Source organism: Eubalaena glacialis, chromosome 2 (genome assembly GCF_028564815.1).
Source record: "Eubalaena glacialis isolate mEubGla1 chromosome 2, mEubGla1.1.hap2.+ XY, whole genome shotgun sequence".
Lineage (NCBI taxonomy): Eukaryota > Metazoa > Chordata > Mammalia > Artiodactyla > Balaenidae > Eubalaena > Eubalaena glacialis.
In genome coordinates, this window is record NC_083717.1 from 182,671,821 (window position 1) to 182,694,439 (window position 22,619).

The following is a 22,619-nucleotide window of genomic DNA, read 5'->3' on the forward strand; positions in this document are numbered from 1 at the left end:
TCGTGATTTATGGTCTTAATCCAGTTTGCTCTTGAAACAGACTTCAGAGGTAAGAAAGGGGTGGGTAGAGGATGGGAGGCCTCTAGGCTGGCCGAATTCCCTTCCCTCATTCCAGATTATTTTTGGAGCATGCTGGGCTTGCTTGAGCCGTGCAGCCAGCTTCCTTGGGCTTTCGGCAGCGGGTGGCGGGGGGGGGGGGGTGTTCAGTTTGACCTCCTTTGGAAAGTCTGTAGCATTGGCAGGCTCTGTAGGGTTTGAGGTAATGAGTTCCAGGCAGTTAGAGCAGGAGCCAGTCCCAGACTTTCCCTGCAGAGGGTCCCATCTGCTTCACTACCCCATGCCCAAGGAGGAAGATGCTGGAGGTGGTGGTGGACCCATCCCGGGGAGGCCCGTGCCCGCAGCCCAGTGGTGACCTGAGAGGGACACAGGGGTCATCTGTCTGAGGCTTGAATCCTGGCTGTGCCACATACCAGCTGTGTAACCTTGGGAAAGTCTCTCCATCTCTCTGAGCCTTACTCTCCTCTTGTATAAAATACAGATGATTGATTACACATGTAAATTACTTAGCACAGAGATCCTGGTACATAATAAGCACTCAGAAAATATTAGCTGACAGATATTATTGCAGAAAAGAAATGTCCACTTGTTGATAGAGCATACCTGGCATTTAGGAGATTTGTCACCAAGGTTATTTCTCCAAAAGAGTATATTTTTCTTTGGGATGATCTATTTTTTTAAGGAAATAGTCCTTTTTTTTGAAACATAACTTTTCTTGTTTGTTTTTCCTCCAGTTACAGTTTTCCTCCAGATACCTATTTATTGCATAAATTTTAGAATATTGAGGAAAGCACAAAGAAGAAAGTTAAAATCACCCACAACCTTGTCAGTGGAGATAGCCGTGATTAACATGAAGATGTGTTTCCTTCTAGTTCTTTCCCTTATCTCCTTTAAAAAGGAGAATATGCTGAACATAATGTTTTGGTACCTAGTAATGTTCCTTTAATGGTACATCCCAAATATCTTCTAATATCTTTAAATATTTCTTCTGTACCATAATTTTAAATGTCTATGCAAGATTCACTGAATGAATGTAACTCCAACCCCTACTTCCCGAGTACCTGTGTGTTAGGTAATTTACATACAGGAAAGGACTCAAGGAGTTCTCTTTGAGGTAGGTATGATTACTGCCATCTTATCCATGGGAAAACCAAGCCCAGGGTCACAGCACTGGTCAGAGGCAGAATAAGGATTCAGACTCAGGTCTGTTTGCCTCCAAAGCCAAAGGACTTCCCATTCCAGAGGTGGGCTGGTTGCCCCCAGAGGAGATTGTGGCATGCACGTGGCGGTCTTCCTCTCAAACTCCAGTAAGACTATCTCTTTGGAGAAGAGTCGAGGATTCTGAGCCTGCTCAGTTAAGAACCTGCCCAGACAAAAGAAGTGAACAGTCTCTTTCCCAAAAAGGATACCCAAATGGCCAATAAAGCATACAAAAAGGCACTCATCTGCATTACTCATCAGGGGGATGCAAATTAAAACCACAGTTCGATGCCACTGGAAAGGCTGGAATGAAAAAGGCAGGCAATACCAAGTGTTGAAGAGGATATGGAGCAACCAAGAACTCACACGCCACCGGTGGGAGTATAAATCGGTACAACCGAGATAGGCTGGGACCTGGGACCATTTGCTGCAGTGCTGCAATGCTTGCACCTGGACAAACGTCTCCTCGAGCTACAAAATGCAAAGAAACTAGAAAGACTAAAAATAACTGTGTGCACGCACAGTTGGGGCAAATTCTGGACAAAAGATACAAAAAGACCAAAAAACCCAGCTGCCACTTCTGAAGAGCTGGGAACAAAAACAGGGTGTCAGGAGCAAAAGCAGGGTACTGTGCATGCCCCCTGCACTCAACACCACCAAAAGGGTGGGCGAAACACCTAAACCACTGCTCTGGCCCAGCCCCTGGACACACCCCTACCCTCACCCCACGTAAGGAACCAGCTTACCCTGCCTCGGGGAGCGAGCAAGGGAACCTGTTACTTATTTTCGTTCCCTCCTGCGGCCGCAGGGACCCCAATAAAGGGGCCCCAGAATTTCTTGATTGGCCTCTTATCAATTTCTATTGATTGGGGAAGGCCAAGAACCCTGGTCAATATCACAACCACTTTGGAACCTGCTTGGTATCTACTAAAACTGAGAAATTATATTTCCTACAACCGTAGGTATGTGCCAAAGAGAACCGTGCACATGTGTGCCCAAAATGCATGTACTAAAATGTTCACGGAGGCACCATTTGTAATAACCTGACACTGGAAGCGATTCAAATATCCATCAGCAATAGTTTTAGGTAAATGCACTGTAGTGATGAGTATACCACAGAGCAATGAGAATGAACCCACTATTGGTGAGTGAAGGAAGGTAGACTCAAAAGACACATACTGTATGATTCCGTTCTAGGAAGAACATGTACGAAGAACAGGCAAAAGTAATCTGTGGTGTTAGAAGTCAGGGCAGTGGCTATCCCTGTGGCGGGGGGGTGTGTGTGGCGGATGATGACCAGAGGGGGCATGGGGGTCCTGGGATGCTGGTAACACTCTGTGTCTTGACCAGGATGCCGGTTCCATGGGTGTGTTCATTTCGTGAAAGTTATCAAGCTGTACATGTACGTGCATTTTTCTGTGTGTATGTTATGCTTCAATAAAAAGTTAAATTAAAAAGGCTCTACAAGAAGGAACTGACTGCATTCTTCCCTTCTCTCACCAGACCCAGGGCTCCAGCCAGCCAGTGTGGTGGTCCTGCCCCGGTCCCTTGCTCCGGCCTTTGAAAAGTTCTGCCAGGTCAACAGTGGCCCTCTGCCGCTGCTGGGCCAAAGTGAGCCAGGCAAGTGGATGTTGCCTGCCCTGGATGCTGTCCCAGGTACCAGGTAAAAAACCTGAGTTTTCGGGGTTAAAGCTTGGGAGTGGCCAGATGCTGCAGCCAGGTGTGTCTGTCACCAGGGACCTCTTTGTCCAGCCTCGGGGACCCCATGGTTCCTGTCATGGAGCCTCACTCATGACTGTTGCTTTGGAAGGGGCTGCCGTCTTCGCATGTCCACTCCTACCCCTGTCCCCTGCCCCTGCCCTGGGAAAAATCTTTGGGACCACCAAGAAAGTCCAGCCCTGGACAGAACCCACGGGCACTGCCATCCGTCCACTTCATCACCCAAGCTAGAAACCTGACTCCACAGGACTAAGAAGGAAATAAAAACCACCTGCAATTACGTCCAGAGACAGACATTGTTAATACTGTCATGAATGTTCTCCCAGACTTTTAAAATACAACATATGGAATAAATGGCCCTACTGATTCTGCTTCCATAGTAGCACTTGGGGAGCCCACATTTCTCCTGCCCTCCTAGCTCAGGCTCACATCTCTCTCCTAAAATCCTGTGACGTCTTAACAGTTCTCCTTGTCCCACTCTTTCCCTCTCCTATTCTCCCACCCCATCCCCATCTTCTCTCCCACTGGAGTGACTTTTTCTACATCTGATCACGTGACTCCCTCGTTTAAAGTTCTTCGGTGTAGGGACTTAACTGGTGGCGCAGTGGTTAAGATTTCGCGCACCCAATGCAGGGTGCCCGGGTTCGATCCCTGGTCAGGGAACTAGATCCCACATGCATGCCACAACTAAGAAGCCCACATGCCACAACTAAGGAGCTCCTAAGACCCAGCACAACCAAATACATACATACATACATACATAAAATATTTTTTTTAAAAAAAGTTCTCTGGTGCCTTCCTGTGGCTTGTACCTTACTTGATATCAGGCCTGTAGTGACCAGGCCCTGGCTCAGTACCTACCCCCTCCGACAGTCCAGTCATCCCCAACCATCTCCTCAGAGAAAGAGTTCCCAGGAACATTCTTCTGTTATCATTTGTGGACTCCAGGGGTGGGAGGGTCCTTCAGAGCCCCACCTGGGTCCGAGGTCAGCTCCTTTACTAGCCCCTCCCATGCTGCCATCTCAGCAGCTTTTAGGGGCTTGATGCCTCCATGCTGCTCACAGGCTGCTGCCTCTGCCTAGGATGTGCTTTCTTCCCTTTTCCAACTGGTGAACTCCTATCCAGCCTTTAGGACCCAGCTCCAGCATCTCCCCATTTGTGGGAGAGAATGGATTTCTCCCTTCTCTGAGTCACTCCTCTATCTAGGCAGTTAGCACTCACTGCTCTGTATTGCTAGCATCTGATTTCAGTGGAGTCTCGCCTGCCAATGTAGAATTTCAAGCTTCTTAAAGGCTGGCCGTTATCCTCTCCATCACTATAGCCCATCACCTGGCCTGTGCCTGGCACAGAGGAGCGACTCAGCCAAATGGTTTTGGAGTGAATGAAGAATAGGCTTATAACTAAAGACTTTCAACCCTGTGGAGGAGTTTCTCTAAGAAAGCAGAGAAAGGCCTTTCCACTGCTAGCACTGAGAGCGTCCTCGTCCCTTTGGTCTGCGGGCCTCGCCTCGATGGCAGAGAGGGCGCCATTGTCTTTTTCTTGCTGGTTTGGCTGGTTTCCGGTTGAGGTTACAGGAAAGATAATAGGGTAGAGGCAGGTGCTACAGTATATTCATGCTGATTTGATAGTTTCCAGTCTGGAAAGGATGAAGGATGTTGAAGGATGCCAACAAGGCCCCCTGCCCAAAATTGTGTTCACCACCTTGGTGCTGGTGTCTGCAATTTCAGCCCCAGATGTCCTCTCCTCCCTCCCCAGTCCTTTTTAAAAATGCTTTGTCAGAGTCCATACCGAGTCTGGGGGCCTATGAGCTTTCCCTCGTGTCTCCAGGACGGGCTGTCCCCAGTTCTGGAAGTATGAGTTCAGCACCTGCACGGGCAGCCTGACCTCGCTGGAGGAGTCCTCGGAGCTGCTGAAGGACATGGTGGCCTTCCTCCTGGGCAGCAGCTTCTCCCTGGAAGGGGCCTGGGAGAAGGGGGGACTCCCCAGAAGGGACTCAGCAGGCCATGGCCACATGGGTGCATACAAGGTAGGGACGCAATCCACAGGGGCAGAATGACTTGAGAACGTGGGTCATCTTGTATTTTCCTGCAGTGGGGAGAACAATGGTGCAGGAGGCAAGAGACCTAAGCTCTGGCCACTTTCTAGCTGGGCAACCCAGGACAAGCGGTTAACCTCTCTGGGCTTTTTTTCCTCATCTGGAAAATGGGACCACCAGCCTCTCCCCTGCCCACCTCTGGGACTGCTGTGAGCTCCCAGCATGCCCTTGGGAGTGCGAGTCAAGCCCTTCCGGACAGATCATTGTGCTGTGTAAACCAAACCTGTTTGGAATTTGTCTGGCTCCTTTAACTTCGGGCACCTCGGTGAGATTTTTGAAAAAGTTCCCTGGCAGCGGGGAGAGCGCGCCTGGCTGGGTAAATGCCCAGGGATTTGTGGCAGAGCCTTGGCCAGGCTGTTAGCTGCTAGGTCATGTCTCTGTCAGGAAAGCTGGGTCATGTTCTTGGCCAGAGGCGGCCGCTGGTGGTCACTAATGCAGAGTGGCTGCCTCTCGGGGGACGTGCCCGCCATGGGGCCGCCTCCCTGCTGTGTTTTTGAGGTTTTGTTCCAGCCACTGCTTGTCACGGGGTGGGGAGATGGGGGGAGTGGAGAACCAGATCCCTCATTCCCCTGACCCCTTCTGGACACTTGTGTGAAGTCTGGGAATGTGCTCTGCTGGATGGATGGGCAGCCAGTGTCAACAGCCGGCCCCAGGTTTCTTTATGGAGGATGCAGATTGGAGATTTCATCTTGGGCCTGAGACATTTATTAAAACTTGCCTGGTTTGGGCTCCTGCCAGAGGGGCCCAGGCTGCCTCTGATGAGAAACAAGGCTGCCCACAGTGCATGCTGCTTTTCATGTGTGAAATATGTGTCTGAGCGGTTTTCTTGATGGTTGGGAAGGTGGGGGGGGTGGGGAGGGCAGAACCGCAGCTGCTGGCTGGGCCCCTGCAGGGCTGGCCCTGGAACACACCGCTGTTTGTGGCAGGTAGGAGCTGGGAGGGCCTCGCGGCTCATCCTGGCCAGCCTTTCATTTTAGATGCAGAAGCTGAGGCTCGAGAAAGGGACTTGCCTAAATCCCAAAGCCAGGCTGGAACCCAGGACTCCTGGCTCCCATCTGTAAAATGCCCATAGTGGAGGTGTGACAATTACAAGATGCTTTGCACAGAGGTGCCCATCGCTGCCCACAGGAAGTGCTCTGCAGAGCCATGGTCTAGCCACACCTCACCATCCCAGTGGTTACCAGATAGCTTTCTGTTTCACACCGATGCCTCTGCCCGTTGGCTGCTGGGAGGAATGGCCAGGCTGCCATCATGGATTCAGTTGGTGGCCTTGAGGGGATGCAGGGAGTCCCCCAGAAGGAAGCGCCTCGGCCTTGAGGAGTGCTGCCGCTCTCTTGTGAGTGTCCCTGGCATGTGCTCCCTCCTGAGTGCTGTTCTTCAGACATCAGCCTGGAAGGCACATCAGAGTTTCATCGTGCTGCTGACAGGGTGCTAACAGCACGCCCTTCAGGCAGCTGCCAAGACTGGCCCAGTGGTATGTACTCCTGGCCATGGCCTGAAGCTTTCATAAGCCCCACTACAGGGACCAGAAAACATTCAGGGGGGAAAAAAAAAACCCAACATAAGCAGGGAAAGTTACACAGGTCATCCTGGGCAGCTTCTACTGAGGCAGGAGGAGTGGGCAGGGCTCAGTGGGGTCTGTGGACTCATGGGGCAGAGGAGACCCTGGGGCCTTCTTCGAGGTTCCCGCTTACTGGGGACCCTCTGCCTCTGATTTTCCTAGAGGTCTTCAATTGTGTTCACGGGCCCCTTGAGGTCTGCGGAGAAAATTCAGAGGGTCCATGAAATTGGGTGGGAAAAAATTTGCATTTTTATTTTCATAGCCTCGAACTGAAATTGAGCGTTTCCTTCCATTATGATTGTAAAGAAAAAAAAAACAGCACCACGTCAGCAGACCCTGTGATTTGGTGGCTGCCCAAAGAAATCACAGACATGTTCATGTCACACTGCAGTCCTTCCTGACATCTCAAAAATATCCTGTATGTTGATCACTACTTCAAAATTCCAAGGGTAGGTCTGCCATCTTGTTCCTTGCTTGAGTTGCAAATGAAGGAGCGTACATATCACCGTATCGTAATGTTTTCATAATCTGATAACTGCATTTGCAGCGTAATTGGTTTCCTTTGTAATCCTATGCATTTCCTTTTACACAGTTAAAAATACTACTTCTACGCAGGTCCATAGCTGCACCAGACTTCCAAAGGGTCCAGGGTGAGTACAAAATTAAGATTCTCTGTTTTAGACCAATAATTACCAGCAATCTTCCTCATCTCTATGTCACATAAAAGTAGAAGCTATATTTTTATGATGGCTACTTGGACCTCCTCCTTCATTGAGCTGCTTTGAACTCTTGGTCCTGAGGGCTTTGATCTGTGCTAATTCTATTTTTTAACGTTTTTTCACTTGATTTCTTGGCAGACAGAGGTGCCTTGTGCCACCGTTGCTGGCTTTTGCTGCCCTCTGGTGGTCACAATGAGGCCCGTTCCCAAGGACAAACTGGAACGGCTGGTGCAGGCCTGTTGCTCCTTGGGGGGTGAGCACGGACAGCCGGTTCACATTGGCGACCCAGGTCAGTGTCCACTCTCGTTCATGATTCTGACAGCTGCACGTGGACTTCTGCCTGAGAAGACGGGAACTTGCTGTGTTCCTGAGTTCCCCTGACTTGTCCTCATCTTTCCCAGCGGTCCTGGGGGTTAAGGCCCTGGGACAAGACCCAGATTCCTGCAGTAGCACTAGGGCTGGGTTTGCAGGTGCCCTTCAGGTTTGAAGGTGATGCCCTTGGCAGAATAGCCAGCCTCATCCATTAGTCCCTGTGAACTTCAAGTGAACCGGGGGTGGGAGAGGCAGGTGGTGGAGGATGTCAGCAGAGCTATTTGTCTTGAAATTTGAAATCATAGTAACTGCTAATCTAGGCTATTGTTCAGTGGCATATTTGGGCAGGGAACGGCTTCCTTCCAAATGTTAACTTGAACCGAAAGCCATTGATCCCCAGTGTATTAACTCAATCTGATGGCAAGTGAGCAGATCCAAGCATGGAAGCTTCCCAGGCCTCTTGGAGGGCTCTCAGAGGGCCTGATGAGGGCTTGGGATTGGGTCTTGGGTGAGAGTCAGAGTTCAGCATAATTGAACTCGCTCAGCTGCTTAACAAACAAAATCAGACAAAGCCCGGCCTTCTGTAAAAATGCAATCAGCACTTGTCACCTCCCTCACAGAAAGATGGTCTCAGGACCACCCAAAGCAGAGTGTCGGCAGTTTTATCATTAGTGGGATGAATTGAACCCAATACATCCATCTTTGCTGTCTTCATGAGCGCTCTGATATCTGGCCAGGGGTAGGGACGCTGTTGGTCGTCAAGCAACAGAGTTTCTGTCAAGGTTATGTGACTCAGTCTGTACCAAGATAAACTCAGAATTGCAATCTGTGTGATGACAGTGTTGGACTAAATGCCCCCTAGTCTCCTCCAGCAATCACACCAAGCATTTAAGATTCCGTGCTCTGAAACTATGCCCCTCAAAATGGATTAGAAGTCAGCAAGCATTCTGGGTTGGTAAAGTCCCGATTCCTGGTCTCCTCCCCGGACTTCTCCAATTTACAGTGGTTCTGTGACTAGAGTTGCTCTTGGAGAAAGAACCATAAACTACTCAACATGTTCCAATCAGATAGTACCGGCCAGTGCAGGACCCAGTGGAATTCACTTTCTTCTTCAATCTGCAGAACCGTTGGGTATCAAAGATCTTTCCAAACCTGACTGTGGGGAGCCTGTGGTGTGTCAGCCAGGGCATGTTCCAGTGTTCTGGCCTTCTCAGCTGACCAGTCTCGAAGCTGTCAGCGCCTGCAGTACGTCTGGGCTTAAGGGGGCTGTTACTCTGACCTAGGAGGGAATTGGGTGGGTTTCCAGTTCCTGAATGCATAGGCTTATGGTGCAATGACTTAAGGAATAAAGTCATAAAACACAGGCCTGTAGCCCACAGCAAAGATCCCTCTGACTGCTTTCTTTCCATCCCAGTGCTGGGTCTCACCAGAGCAGCTTGTCTTTCAGCTCAAATATGTTTTGATTAAATATGTTTCTATCAGTGGAAGGCTCACAGTCCAATCTAACAGAAGCGCCAAAGTTTTGCTTGATATTTTGAGACATCTTGGAGGTTAGTGGGGCTTTGAAAGCAAAGGTGAAGGCAAGCAACTCCATTAAGCAAAGCATTTCACGTGGTATTTGCCAAGTGTTTGAAAGCAATACTCAGTCCATTTTTTCAAAGGCCGAGGGTGATATTACACTGACGCGACACACGAGGGCCCCCTAACTAGCACACAGTAAGGTAAGGATGTGACAGAGACATTAAGAATAACTGTTGCAGCCCATTGTTGTAGACAGAGGAAGATTCTAGCCAGGTCAGCCTGGCTTGCACTACAAATAATAGAATTTAGTGCTACTTTCAATTTATTTTTAAAGCATTCATGGGCGCTTAGCTATTAGAATGGCCTCATGATAAGGGAAGATTGTCTCTAATATGGTGATAGGGCATAAACACCAAGATCCAAGGGATTCTATTCGTTTATTCACACAAATGTATTGGGAGCCTACTCTGTGCCCAGATCTTAGGAATAAAATGCTGCAGGAGACAAGATGCAGTTCTCAGGGAGCTTGTGGTCATTTACAAGTGTGTGTGTGCTCACGTGTGTACACACATCCACACACCCACAGTAAATATCCTCCCACACGATGGTCTCAGCCCTCTCCTGTCCCCTGCCAGGGGGATGCCCTGCAGAAGAGCTCTCACTGCGGCTGGGATCCCAGCGCATGATAGCCCTTCAGTTCTGACTTGCGATAGCCTATTTGATTGTAAATGAGAACAAATGACATCATTGATCAGGGACCACCTTGAATCTTTCTAATTTATCAAAATCATGCTCAAACTTCAATATTTAAACTTCTATTAGCAATAGATTAATTGCTGCACATCTCACAACAGATGGGCCAAAATCCCATGTCACACTTCGAGCTGACTGTACTAGCGTGTGATGGCTTCAGAGTGACCGATTTTAGGTTCTGCCCCAAACACAGAAAGACAATTGCATTCATCGAAATCCTTAGTTCTTCCACTTTTTATCGCAGCTGAAAGTTAAGTTAGAATGCTTGACGCATCTGTCAGTAGGTTTTCCTTCTGAAGTGTTGGCTGACTTTGGCTTTCTGTTAGATCTGAGAAATTTTACAGTTTCCTGTGAAATCCAAGATGTTGTTACTTACTCAATTCATGTCTACATTTATTGAGCACTTATTGTGTGCACTTGTGAGATGGATAAGCAATGGTCCCTCTTCTCCGGGAATATACAGCTGAGCGGGGTTAGAGTACTCAAGGATCCTAATGACACTGAAGAAAGCAGAAGGTCTAAATTAAGTTATAGTGAGGATTAAGCACCTAACAGGCCAGGCACCAGAACATGAGAATGGATAAGATACAGCCCCTGGTTCAATAATGCAAACCATCACTTATACCGAGGGCTTACACTGGACCAGGCACTTTGCTAAACACTTTTATGTGCATTTTCCAGTTCACTTCTGACAACAACCAGATGAGGCATTATCATTATTTTACAGTTGAAGAAGCAGGTTTAGAGAGGATAAAGTCACATCTCATGCTCAAGTGTGTTCACCATGCAAAGTCATATCTTAATAACTATGCTACAGTGTATCGGTTGCCCAGAATCTAGTGGGGGAGAACAAAATTAGCATAAACCAAAGCAAAATATACGGGACATGAGAAAAATAGAAGCTATGTTCAGAGAGAACTATTTGTTAGCAGATCTAACAACTGCTGCAAAGTAAAGCAAGATGGCTTGATGCGTTGTAAGGGTTTAGTAAGTACTTTCTGATATCCATGGGATTGCATTGATGGAAACTCCTAGAGCCCCAACTGTAGCTGTGGGTACCTCACTTCTTTGCCCACACTCAACCCATCTTCACTTTCCTAAAAATCAGGGGCCCCCATTAAAGTGGAACTTGATTTAGTCGTAAGCCAGCTTGTTCTGACCTGGTGCCAACAAATGGTTAAGGAGTGCCGTTGCCTAAGTCAAGGCATGGGCGCCATCTTTCCCATTAACGGTGGGCTAGATGGGCATGGACAGGGTTTGATGAAGTGGTCTGGGCTCAGACCCTCCTGCTGTGTGCCTTAGAGATGCCACTGGCTTTCACCAGCGCACCGGGTTGCACAGTTATGACTGACCTGAAGGGTACAGCGGCTCCGGCCAGATGTCTCACCCCTGAGGGAATGCCAGAGGTCCATCACATTTCCCAGGATCCTTTGCACTGCAGCATGGCATCAGCCTCAGTCGCTCAGAAGATCAGAGAACTGGAGATGATAATTGCCATCGACCCAGGTAAGAAACCGAGCAGTCACACCTCAAGGACCTGGAGAAGTTCATCACTGATGAATGTTCAGGGGAAAAAGCAGCATACAAACTGTATCTACAGTATGATTTTTTTTTTAATGCTAATACTGTGTATGAATCTGGAAAAGAAATAAATGCACCAAAATACTAACGGTGATGATCTCTGGATAGCGTGATTGTGGATGATTTTTGTTTTCTTCGTTTTTTTCCCCAAAATTTTCAACACTAAACGTATGAGGGAGTTTGGGAGGTGGGCACATTCCCATCCAGAACTAAATTGGGGTTGAGTAGGGAAGAAAAAGGGAGGAATGGTTCCTAGGTAGTCAACTGCCACCATTCAACCAAAGTCATCCGTCATTCCGTAATAATGTCCCTAATCGTCTTCTTTTGTGCCATTGCCCGGGGTTGGGCGTAGACCAGATTTTGTGCACCGGGCAGCAGAGATAGGAGTGGGGGGTTGGGTTGCTCCTCCTTGGCAAATCCTTGGTGGGGCAGGACCCTGCAGAGACAACCTCACAACAGCTTGCAGCCGACGTGTATATTGTATTTGGCATCTCAGAGGATAGCCCTTCTGTGGTTTGAGAGCCGCTGACTTTCTAGACATGAGACAGGGCTGGTGGGGTCCAGTAGGGGTCTGCTGGTTCCAGTTAGGAGTAGGTTTGCTGAAAGCTGCTTGTCTGTTTGTTAGGTTGTTCGTTCATTCACTCATTCATTCATTCATGCTGCAGAAAACACAGTTTCCTTTACATGCAAACACACAGTAAATTTGGGATATCTGTTCATTACAGATGCACCTTTCAGGACACACACATACATAGAGTCGTGGCTGTGTATACACAGAGTCTCTGACATAGCTGGTCTCCTTGGTGAATATTTTTAAAAATTCTGCAATACTTTCTGTCTCACAAACATTCTTACCCAGGCTGACGGCTCTCCTGCTCAGTACAAGCGTCATGAGGGAAGATGTATTATTAGCTCTGCCATTAGCTCAGATAAAAAAGTAACTGGGAAGTAAATTTACTGCAGACACAGTGCTCCCGTTGCTTGATCAAAATGATCTGGGAGGTCGTCCACAGCAACCTCCTCAGTGCTTGGGTGAACTGTGTGTCAAGGCTTGAAGCATGAGGCTCGGGGGATAGGCAGATTTATGACTGTCCAGAGGTGCCAATATTGTTTATCAAGGAACGTCTTTAACCCTCAAGAACAACAGAGGCTTCTGATTCCCACTGTATTAAATAAGCAGGTATAAGATTGATGGCCATATATTGAACACCAGTCACTGAGCATAGTAATAGAGCCACTCAGTCATTTTTGAGAGGATGTTGGCTGGCATTTGAGGTGCCTGGAGAAGATGAAGAAATGCAGGTTTATAATGGTAATGTTTGTGCTAATAACATCATCGTAGATGGATGGACAACTTTCAAGTTGACAAAGGTCTCTCTCCCCTCTTCTCTCTATCGGTGCTCACCACATCCTATTAAATGGGTTACATTCCAATTTTTTTCTTTTAAGATGTTGTTATTCTTCTCCCCACTTATCAACAGTAATTCATGTTTATTGTAGAAACATCAGAAAACATGAAAGAGGCAATAAAAATTACCAGGATCCCATCACAATTAACCATTATTAACAGTTTTATGTTTGCCCTTAAAGTCTTTTTCTTCAGTCTTGAACCTATAAGACTGAATGTATATATATATATATACACACATATATATGTATATTCCAATATATATATTGGAATCATACTGTGATACTATTTTAGGACTTGCTTCTTTCCCTTTTAAATATATTGTGAACATCCTTCTATATCATTAAATATCACCACAACATCCTTTATAGTGTTTGCACAGAATTCTATTTTATGAATGTTCTACCATTTTATTAATAGCCTATTATTTGACACCACAAACAATGCTGCAGTGAACATCCTTATGACTACATTTGTGTACATACCCATGATCACTTTATTGGGATAAATTCCTAGAAGTGAATTGCTGGCTCCAGCGGAGTGTACAAATCTAAGGTACAAATCACCCTCCAGACAAATGTTCCCGTTTCCACTCCCACGGGCAGTACGTGAGGGGCCCTTGCCTCACAGCCTTCCTCCACCTGGACCACCCCCAGCTCCATGTAGGAAAACTGATGTTCAGAGCAGTCAAGGGACAAGGCCAAGGTCACACAGCTGTGATGTGCCAGTGCCTGGACTTGAATGTATGTTTCCAGATGCTGAATCTGGAGCTGTTCCTCCATAACCAGAATCCACACCCTGTGTCCCTCCACATTGTCCAGGTACGTCGAATGCAAGTTGACGCCCCTCGCGTCCCTTAGGCCCCCCTCTCATTTCAGCCGCAGCTGGGGTGGGAGTTCTAAGTCACATCCCCCCCTTCCACAGCACAGATACGCCCCGAGGTGGCCTGAGCATGGACAAAGGCACAATGGTATGTGATGAGAGTCCGGAGGCTGTGCTGCCTTCTGGGACTGGCTTGGCAGCCACGGTGGCATCTGTAAGATGCAGCTGGTGCCCGGCCCAACCCACTCCCCCCCCCCACCCCACTCCCCGGGTTCACTGCAGCTGCAGTGGGCGGTTCCCAGCCCATCAGCTTTCCACCTGGGCCTCGGGTCTCTCTGCTTCTCCAGGAGAGCAGGCGCAGCCCAGAAGTGCCGGGGAGTCAACGCCCCGACGGGCAGCCTTCAGCCAGTAGGGGGCAGAGCTGGTGTGTACTGCTCAGTCTCCCTGTCCTCTGGCAGGAGCTCCCTGTCCTCTAGCAGGACAGTCCCCAGGGGCTACCGCTTGGTTTCTTAGGGGATCTCAAGCAGGATTGAGCCGCCATTGCCTTCGGAGTTAACCTGCTCACTCACACATCCTTTCGTGGCTTTTCACTTCCTCCCTCTTCTGGCTTCTTTCCTGGGCTCCCTCTCCACTGAAATACCTGCCCCCAAGCCCTCGTCTTAGGGTCTGCTCTGGGGGAATCCCCAGCTGAGACAGCCCTGTTTCCCTTCCTCCTTCTGTATTCCCTGTGTTGGTTAGCGCTTGCTAAACTGCTCTAACAAATGACCCCCAAGAGGCTTTGCTCAAATACAGCAGAAACGTGTGCCTCTCTCACACAACAGTCCAGGGCGGGTCCTCCAGGGTGAGTGTTCTAGCTCTGCAGGAAGGGGATCTGCTCCCTCGCGGTCGCCCAGGGACCCAGCAGCTCCGCATCCTATCATGAGACCCCCAGGGGGCGCTGGCTGTCAACATCCCAGCCCACAGGAAGGGAAGAGCTTGGAGTAGAGCCTGGAGGTGTATGGCCAGGCCGGGGGGGGCGTGGGGGGGAGGCCACATCACCACTCCCACTCCCTTTCCACTGCTCTCCGATTGTCACATGCAGAGGACCTGGTCTCGGGGCCACACTTAACTGAAAGAGAGGCTGGTGGACCCCTTACCCAGTGACCCTTCTCGACTGGACCGGGAGGGGTCTGCCACACCTTCAAATCCATTCCTGAAACAAAAACAAACAAACGAACAAGAAACCAAGCTACTGTCCCCATAAGATGCTACTTGAAACACAGTTATGTGATTTTGTGATTTTTACTTTGTTTTCGCATAATTTTAGGCAGCCGGGGGCTCGGGCACCTGCTCCGTCCAGGTGAGCTGCTGCGGGCCTCCCTGTCTCTGTCCCACGCCCGCTCCATGCTCCTCACCACCGGCTTCCCCACGCATCTCAGCCACGAGCCTCCGGAAGAGACGGACGGCCCGCCGGGAGCCGTGGCTCTGGCTGCCTTCCTGCAGGCCTTGGAGAAGGGGGTCTCCGTGGTCGTCGACCAGAGAGCCTTGAATTTGCACAAGAAGCTTGTTGACGAGGCTATACAGCGAGGTGAGCAGCGAGAGGAGGGGAGTCCCTTTACCCAGATGAGCCTTCGTGGGCGGAGGGCGGAGGGAATCAGCATTTGTGGGACTTCCTCCGGGTGCCCAGGCACAGTGCTATGCACCTGACACGGGGCGTTTTCCTTAACACTCAGAACAACTCTTTGATAGAAACAGCATTATCCCCATTTTATAGATGAAGAGACTGAGGCTCTGAGAGGGCCAGGTGATTTAACCAGGTGGGGATGATGAGCTGGAATTTGAAGCCGGGTCCACCAGGCCCCAAGATCCCACCGGTGCACATGCTTCCCCCCGTGAGAGGCAGGGGTGACCTGCAGAGGACACTGAGCCACCGGGACAGCCCAGGACCCCCGAGTTGGGGGTAGGATGGTCGAGAATAGAGTGGTGGAGAGGCTGAGACAGCCGTGTCCCACAAAGCCCAAATGGGCAGGATGCCCCACGCTTCCCGGGTTCCCGGAACACCTAGATGGGCATCAGGGCCCAGAGTGCTGATCGTGCGAGCCTGGGATGCTGCTGTCAGTGTGTCAGGACCGGCCTAGGGTGCAGGGTGAACGGCTGCTCCTCATCTCTCCTCGTTCTGCGGGCGTCACTCAGGCATCAGCCGGGAGCCTGGTGACTCTACCGCGCTTCCGACTGCCTGTCTCTCTGTGTCCCTCAAAATGCATTCTTCAGGGAAGTACTTTTGTCTTCTTAGCCTCTAAAAAGGACTTCCCCCTCAGGAAGGCATATCCTAAAGCGCCTGCTACGTTAGAAGTTGTGAAAAGGCTGTGTCTGGACATACAGAATCCATTTCACACGACGAGTGTGTATTGAGTACCTAATATGTGCCAGGCGCTATTTAAGGCTCTTGAGATCCATTGGTGAACCAGACTGACAGCCATCCTGCCCTCATGGAGTAATGGAGACGGTAAACAGCATAGGAAAATAATACAGTGCGTATATAGTGTGTTAGAAGGTGATACGCTGTGGAATAGAGTGGCCCGGGACCAGGGGAGCGGGGAGTGACGGGCCAGGGGTGAGGAGGGCGCAGGGGTGGGCTGCTCTCTTAAACAAGAGGGTCAGGGAAGACCTCCTGGACAGGGTGCCATGTGAGCAAGGCTTGAAGCCGGTGCAAGAGTGAGGCCTGGGCTGGCTGCAGGAAGAGTGTCCCTGGCTGTGACAATGGCCATTAGGCGAAGTGGGGGCCTGACAGGCTTAAGACAGGGCAGCAGCCAGCTGACCAGCCTGGAGTGGGTAAGGAGAAGAGGAGCCGGATGGAGGACAGAGGTCACAGTTAGGTTTTAAAGGATCCACCGGTAGCCGCAGGGACAAGCGTAGGGACAGGACATGGGCCAGGTTACGGCAGGCGAGAGACGAGGCTGGTGCCCTGTGGCGAGTCCTTCTGTTGCCGCAGTGATTTCAGCCACAGCTGGGGTGGAAGCTCTGAGTCACACAGACGGCCCAGGCCAGTGCTCTGTGGGGAATTCTCCAAAAACACTGCAAAACCACCCAGCCTGGAAGTATGGGGACTAATGCCTCCAGGGCCCCCTCAACCCGTGGAATGTGGGAGCTGCTGCCCTGCCTCCCGTCTTTTGGAGACACGCAGGTCCCGGAGGAACTGAGACCGCATTGCCTTGAAAATGCACAAACCCTCCTGTTGGCTTTTCCTCCTTCCCGTCCTCACTGCCCCTGTTCCCTCCTGGGATCATCTCCCAAATAAACCACCTGCACCCAAGTCTTTGTCTCAGACTCTGGTTTCAGGGGACCCCAAAGAGACGAATGGTAGAGACGGAGGTTGTGAGAAGCAGCCAGATCTGTCTGTGTTTCGAAGGTAGAGTCGTGACCGTTCTAATGTTTGGGGCAGGGCAGTGAGAGGATGGAGTTGGCGTGGATTGGGACAGGGGAGACCATGGTGGGGCAGGCCTGACCTTGAACCCTGTTGGTGAGGGTGTAAAATGGGGCGGCCGCTGTGGAAAACAGCATGGCAGTTCCTCAAAAAATTAACAATAGAAAATACCATATGATTCAGCAACTCCACTTCTGGGCATGTACCCAAAAGAACTGAAAGCAGGGACTCAAACAGATATTTCCACACCCGCTTGCACACCCACCAGCATTGTTCACAGTAGGCAAAAGGTGGGAACAACCCAGGCGTCCATTAACGAATGACTGGATAAACACAGTGTGGTCTATACATACAGTGGAATATTACTCAGCCTTAAAAAGGAAGGACATTGTGACACATGCTACAACACAGACGAACCCTGAGGACATTATGCTGAGTGAAATAAGCCAGTCACAGAAAGACAAACCTGTATGACTCCACTTATTTGAGGTAGGTAGAGTAATTAAAATCATAGGGACAAAGGGTAGAATGGTGGTTGCTGGGGACTGGGGTCGGGGGAAGGGGGCGTAAGTGTTTAATGGGTACAGGGTTTCCGTTTGGGAAGATGTAAAAGTCCTGGGGATGGATGGTGGGGATACTTGCACAATGATGTGAACGCGCTTAATGCCAGAGAACGGTACTCTTAAAGATGGATAAGATGGTAAATTTTACGTTAGGTGTGTTTTACCACAGTTATAATTTGAAAAAATTTATAAGAGTGCAGGTTTGAGCCTGGGTAACTGAAAGTGTGGGTACCTATTAGACGTGCAAGTGGGGAAGACAGCAGGCAATCAGATCCATGAGTCGAGTTCAGGAGAGCCGTCAGGGCTGGAAAGAGAAACTGGAGAACAGTTGGCATATTGATGGCCTCAAAGTCAAGACACTGGGTGACATCATGGAGGGAATAAGTGGAGACAGAGAGAAGGACCCGGATTGCGCCCTGGGATGCTCCACGCCCAGAGGTCAAGGGGAAGAGCAGGGTCCTTCGTCCAAGAAGGATCAGCACTGAGGAAGGAGGAAAACCAAGGACCGTGTTGTCACCGAGGAGAAAGGACAGCCAACTGTGCCCACTGCTTCACAGGCCGGCAGTCTCTTCCATCTGGCCACTGCCCTGCTGGGTGTTTTGTGCTGCCCACTTTCCCAGAAGTCGCTCTGCCCTCCTGCTCACCTGACCGCTGGCTCCATGCTGGACCTCAGCTCAGAACTGGGTCTTGCCCACACAGTGGCTTGGAATTCGCTGTATTAGATTTTGCAGAACTTTCATTACATGTGGACGAAGAAAGTAGAAGCAATTTGGCCTTTTAATGACCATGATTTCAGTTCTTTTTATAACTGAAGCCTGGGAAATGTTTAAAGAAGAAAACTCAGTCATTGATTCCCTGTCTTGAACATAAATTGACAAATTGGTTCTTTATAGCTTAGGTGCAGGGTCTCCTCTTGCCCCGACCTTCCTTGCCCGGGCTTCTTTCTCTCTGTGTGCCCCCACCTTGGGGATATGCTATGTTCCCCACCCTGTGTGGCTCCCTGCTGCCCCGTCTTACTAGTATCCTGTATCCTCAATTCAATTTCAAAGAAATAAAGAGCCAGGCTTTACTCAGCACCTGCTTTGTGCCAGGCCCCCAGCTTGGTTCTTGGGGCAAACATCACACCATTGTGTCCACAGCAATTCTGGGAGAGGGCCTGATTAACCCCATTCTGCAGAGGGGGAAACCAAAGCTCAGAGAGGTCCCATGGCTTGCCCAAGGTCACACAGCCAGGAATTGTTGTTTGGTTCTATTCAACCCCCTTGCGGGGCCAACAGCCTGCCCCTCACAGCACACAGAGGGGCTGGGTCTTTCGACCTGTCGTGACTGCCCCCCATTCCCTGGGGTGTCACGTCACACATAGAATGTGCCTCACGAGTGTCCCTTGATGGACCGACTGCCCTCCACTTGTCTTTCCCCCTAGGCGGGGGGTGGAACTGGAGAAGGGGGGTTGGGAGAGCCCCGGTGAGGGCACTTTAGGATCTCTGACAGTGATCTGGCTCCTTGCCCTCAGCTTGCCCCATTGACCCACTGGGGTGGCAGCGACAGCTCCCAAATGGCTTGGGGTGACAACATGGGGGAGCTGGGGTGGGAAGCAGCCGTCTCGAGGCCGTATGGTTTTAACATAGACAAGGTGCTTATATGGGTTGGCTTTATGTGAGGGGGTGAGGGGCTGATGATGGAGCTTATGGGGGTAACCAAAGCTCCCCCAACTGCCCCTTGATACTGCTGCTGGGCCACAGAGCAGTCCAGGAGCTCCTGCAGAACCAGCGGGACCGTGAATACTGGGTCCACCATCCCTGTCCCAGGCCCTCTGTTAGCCGCTGGATGAGACTTCGTCCTGGGCCAGCGAATATGCCAAGATTCTACCTCAAACGGCTATGAGGGGGTTTAGTTAATGGAAACCAAATCAATTTTATTTTATTTTGGGATTTGTGTGTGTGTTCCACATATTCTACAATAATATGTATTATTATTATAATTAGAAAGTGTGCTATTTTTAAGAGTCAAATTCACTTTGGAAATCACTTGATGCCAGTAATTAACTTAAGGCCCAGACTCTGGGATTTTTCCTGTTTTCTTGAACTTCCCAGAAGATAGCCAAGGGGGTGGGGTTGGGGAGCAGATGAGAACTTAAGCTGGGAACTAGTCACGACACCAATCTACCTACTTGGCTTTGCCCAAGTCATTTAACATCTCTGAGCCTCAGTTTTCCTCCTCTGTAAAATGGGGAAATAATGGTTCTTATCACACATAATTGTTGCGAAAATTGAGAGTCTGCATGTCACATGCTTAGCAGAGAGCTGGCTCACTGTCACCACGGGCACCTGACTGTGTCCCCAGCACTCACGATAGCAGCGGGCCAGGATAGGCCTCTGGTCACATGGTACTGCGGGCAACTGTGTGCAGCATATTTGCTCACCCACAAGACTGGTGACACTAGCCCGATTCCACTCCCATGCTGGCCAGCTCTAGGGTTTACTCAGGACTGAAAGTAAACTTCAGTATCCTCTGTGTCTAGGTCTTGGCTTACCTAGCAAAGTATTCTACAGGTAGATGTCATTCAATAATGGTAACTAATGGATACTTTCCAAAGAAGCTTTTGAAAAGCCAAAATGAATTTCCCAAATGCAGCACTAGGGTTGATGGCTCCACCCTTTGCCTTTATTTTCAAGGTGTTCTGAAGAGGCAGATCCCAATATTAACTTACCAAGGCCGATCGGTGGAAGCTGCTCAGGCGTTTCTATGCAGAGATGGGAACCCCAAGTCACCCAGGTATGTGTGTCCCATCCCAGTTTAAGTGGGTGACAGTGGAGAAGCCCACATGCTGTTAACTTTGAAAGCAGCATTTCTGCACATCTCAGTTCCCCAGAGAGGACAGAGCCAGGAGTCCAGTGTCCTGATGGGCCAGACTCACCAACGAGGCTAGGGGGTTTCAAGGTGTCTGGGGCCTTTGCAGAGGATTTCTGGGAGTAGCAAGTCTCTGAGAGATGGCATGTCTTCCTGACAGAGGGAGAAGATCGGAAAATTATAAAATAAACAAAAACTAGCAGTTTCTCAAACTCGGTCACGACCCATTAAAGAGAAGTGAAATCATTTCAGTGGGGGGTGACCAGCATCTTTGGAAAATGAAATAGAAATAGAAATATCATTGTATTTCTTGTATAGTAATGGTAAGTACTCTCTTGTGAAACTGTGTGTGTGTGTATTTTTCACTGTGTGCTGTGGTCAAACATTTTTGAAAAATACTTCATTATATGTAGGGATGTATTTCAGATCTTGTAACTTTTAAGAGGGTTTTGCAAACTTTTTTGACAACAATCCACAGTAATACATTTTGCATTGCAAACCAGTACACACATACACATAACTAAAACAGAAATTTCAAAAAACAATATTTACTCTTGCTATGTTCAATATACCCTGATATTTTCTATTCTTTTCTATTCTATTCTATTCTATCCTATCCTATCCTATCCTGTTCTGGTCCACTTTTCAGAAAATGCTGACCTGGCCTAATAAGTTTATTTCACATAAGCAGAAACTAACACACCATTGTAAAGCAATTATACTCCAATAAAGATGTTTAAAAAAAATAATGTTTATTTCACAACCACTAACAAGTATCCACTTCAAATATTAAAACACTGCTTTAAGAGGCCTGGAGAGCATAGCTGCCCTGCAGCTCCCAGCAGAACCTGGAGCTTATAATGAGGACCCTGAGTCACCAAGGAAAAGTTCGATGGGGGATCCGACATGCTATTTAAAGCTGCCAGAACGTGTGTGGCACATATTAGAAATGTTTATTTCTCCAAAAGGTTGGCATATAAACCAAGCTCTGGCAACTCAGGGAGAAACTAGAAAATTCTCTCGGGTGGGACCCCTGATGCCAGATAACACAGGTATTGCTCTGTTTGCTGCGTGGAGGGGGGTGAGCCAGATCTGACTGTGCGGAGAGAGGATTCCACTGTCTTTGGAGAAGATGCATTAAGTCTTCCCAAGGTGCAGGCCTCCCAGGACTGGATTACTTCCCGCTGTAGCTCAATGGACCCTTATGGCCTAAAGCAATCAATCCACCGTCACAAGGTATGTAATGAGTTCCCCTGGGGGAAAAGTCCGGAGCAGAGGATGTATTCATCTCAACTGGAGCTCTTGTTCTGAACGCCTTTTCGTCGCCATTGATATACGTCTAGAGGAAATTCAGCGTCAAAGCTCTTTCCACTTCCTGGTTCTGCTTAGAAAAAGTGATTGCCTTTTCCTGCACTGGGCATGTAGCCTCAGGACCACATTCTAACACCTACTCTGTGGCCTGCCATCCAAGCATACGAGGTGCACCACCTTCTAGCACAACCAAAGGACATGGACAGGCACGAAGATTTTGATTTTTAAAACATGTACAGCAAAAGCATTCAGAGTGAAGGGGTTTTTTTTGATATTGTGGTAAAACATGCAAAACATAAATTTTACCATTTTAACCATTTTTTAGTGTGCAGTTCAGTGGTAATAAGGTATATTCACATAGCTGTGCAACTATCACCACCATCCATCTCTCGAAATTTTTCATCTTCCCAAATGGGAACTCTGTCCCCATTAAATAATAACTCCCCATCCCCCCGTCTCCCCCGCCCTTGGCAACCACTGTCCTACTTCCTGTCTCTTAGAATTTGACTACTCTAGTATCCCATATAAGTGAAATCATACAGTGTTTGTCCTTTTGTGACGGGCTTATTTCACTTAGCAAAATACCCTCAAAGTTCGTGCATGTTATAAGGTGTCAGAATTTCCCTCCTCTCTAAGGCTGAATAATATTTCCTTGTATGTACAGACCACATTTTACTTCCTTGTTCATCCACCAGTGGACTGGTTGCTTCCACCTTCTGCCTAATGTGAATAATGCTGCTATGA

The 22,619-nt window shown here is 49.0% G+C and overlaps 1 protein-coding gene across 1 annotated transcript in view; it reads left to right on the forward strand.

Annotated features, from left to right (window-relative positions):
* The window catches only part of DGLUCY (D-glutamate cyclase), an 85,901-nt gene that overhangs the window by 37,557 nt on the left and 25,725 nt on the right, over nt 1–22,619 (forward strand). The window contains 7 exon segments of the mRNA XM_061181497.1: nt 2,767–2,920; nt 4,804–5,002; nt 7,490–7,640; nt 8,786–8,908; nt 11,240–11,443; nt 15,055–15,315; nt 20,390–20,489. Coding sequence (XP_061037480.1) covers nt 2,767–2,920; nt 4,804–5,002; nt 7,490–7,640; nt 8,786–8,908; nt 11,240–11,443; nt 15,055–15,315; nt 20,390–20,489 — 1,192 coding nt within the window.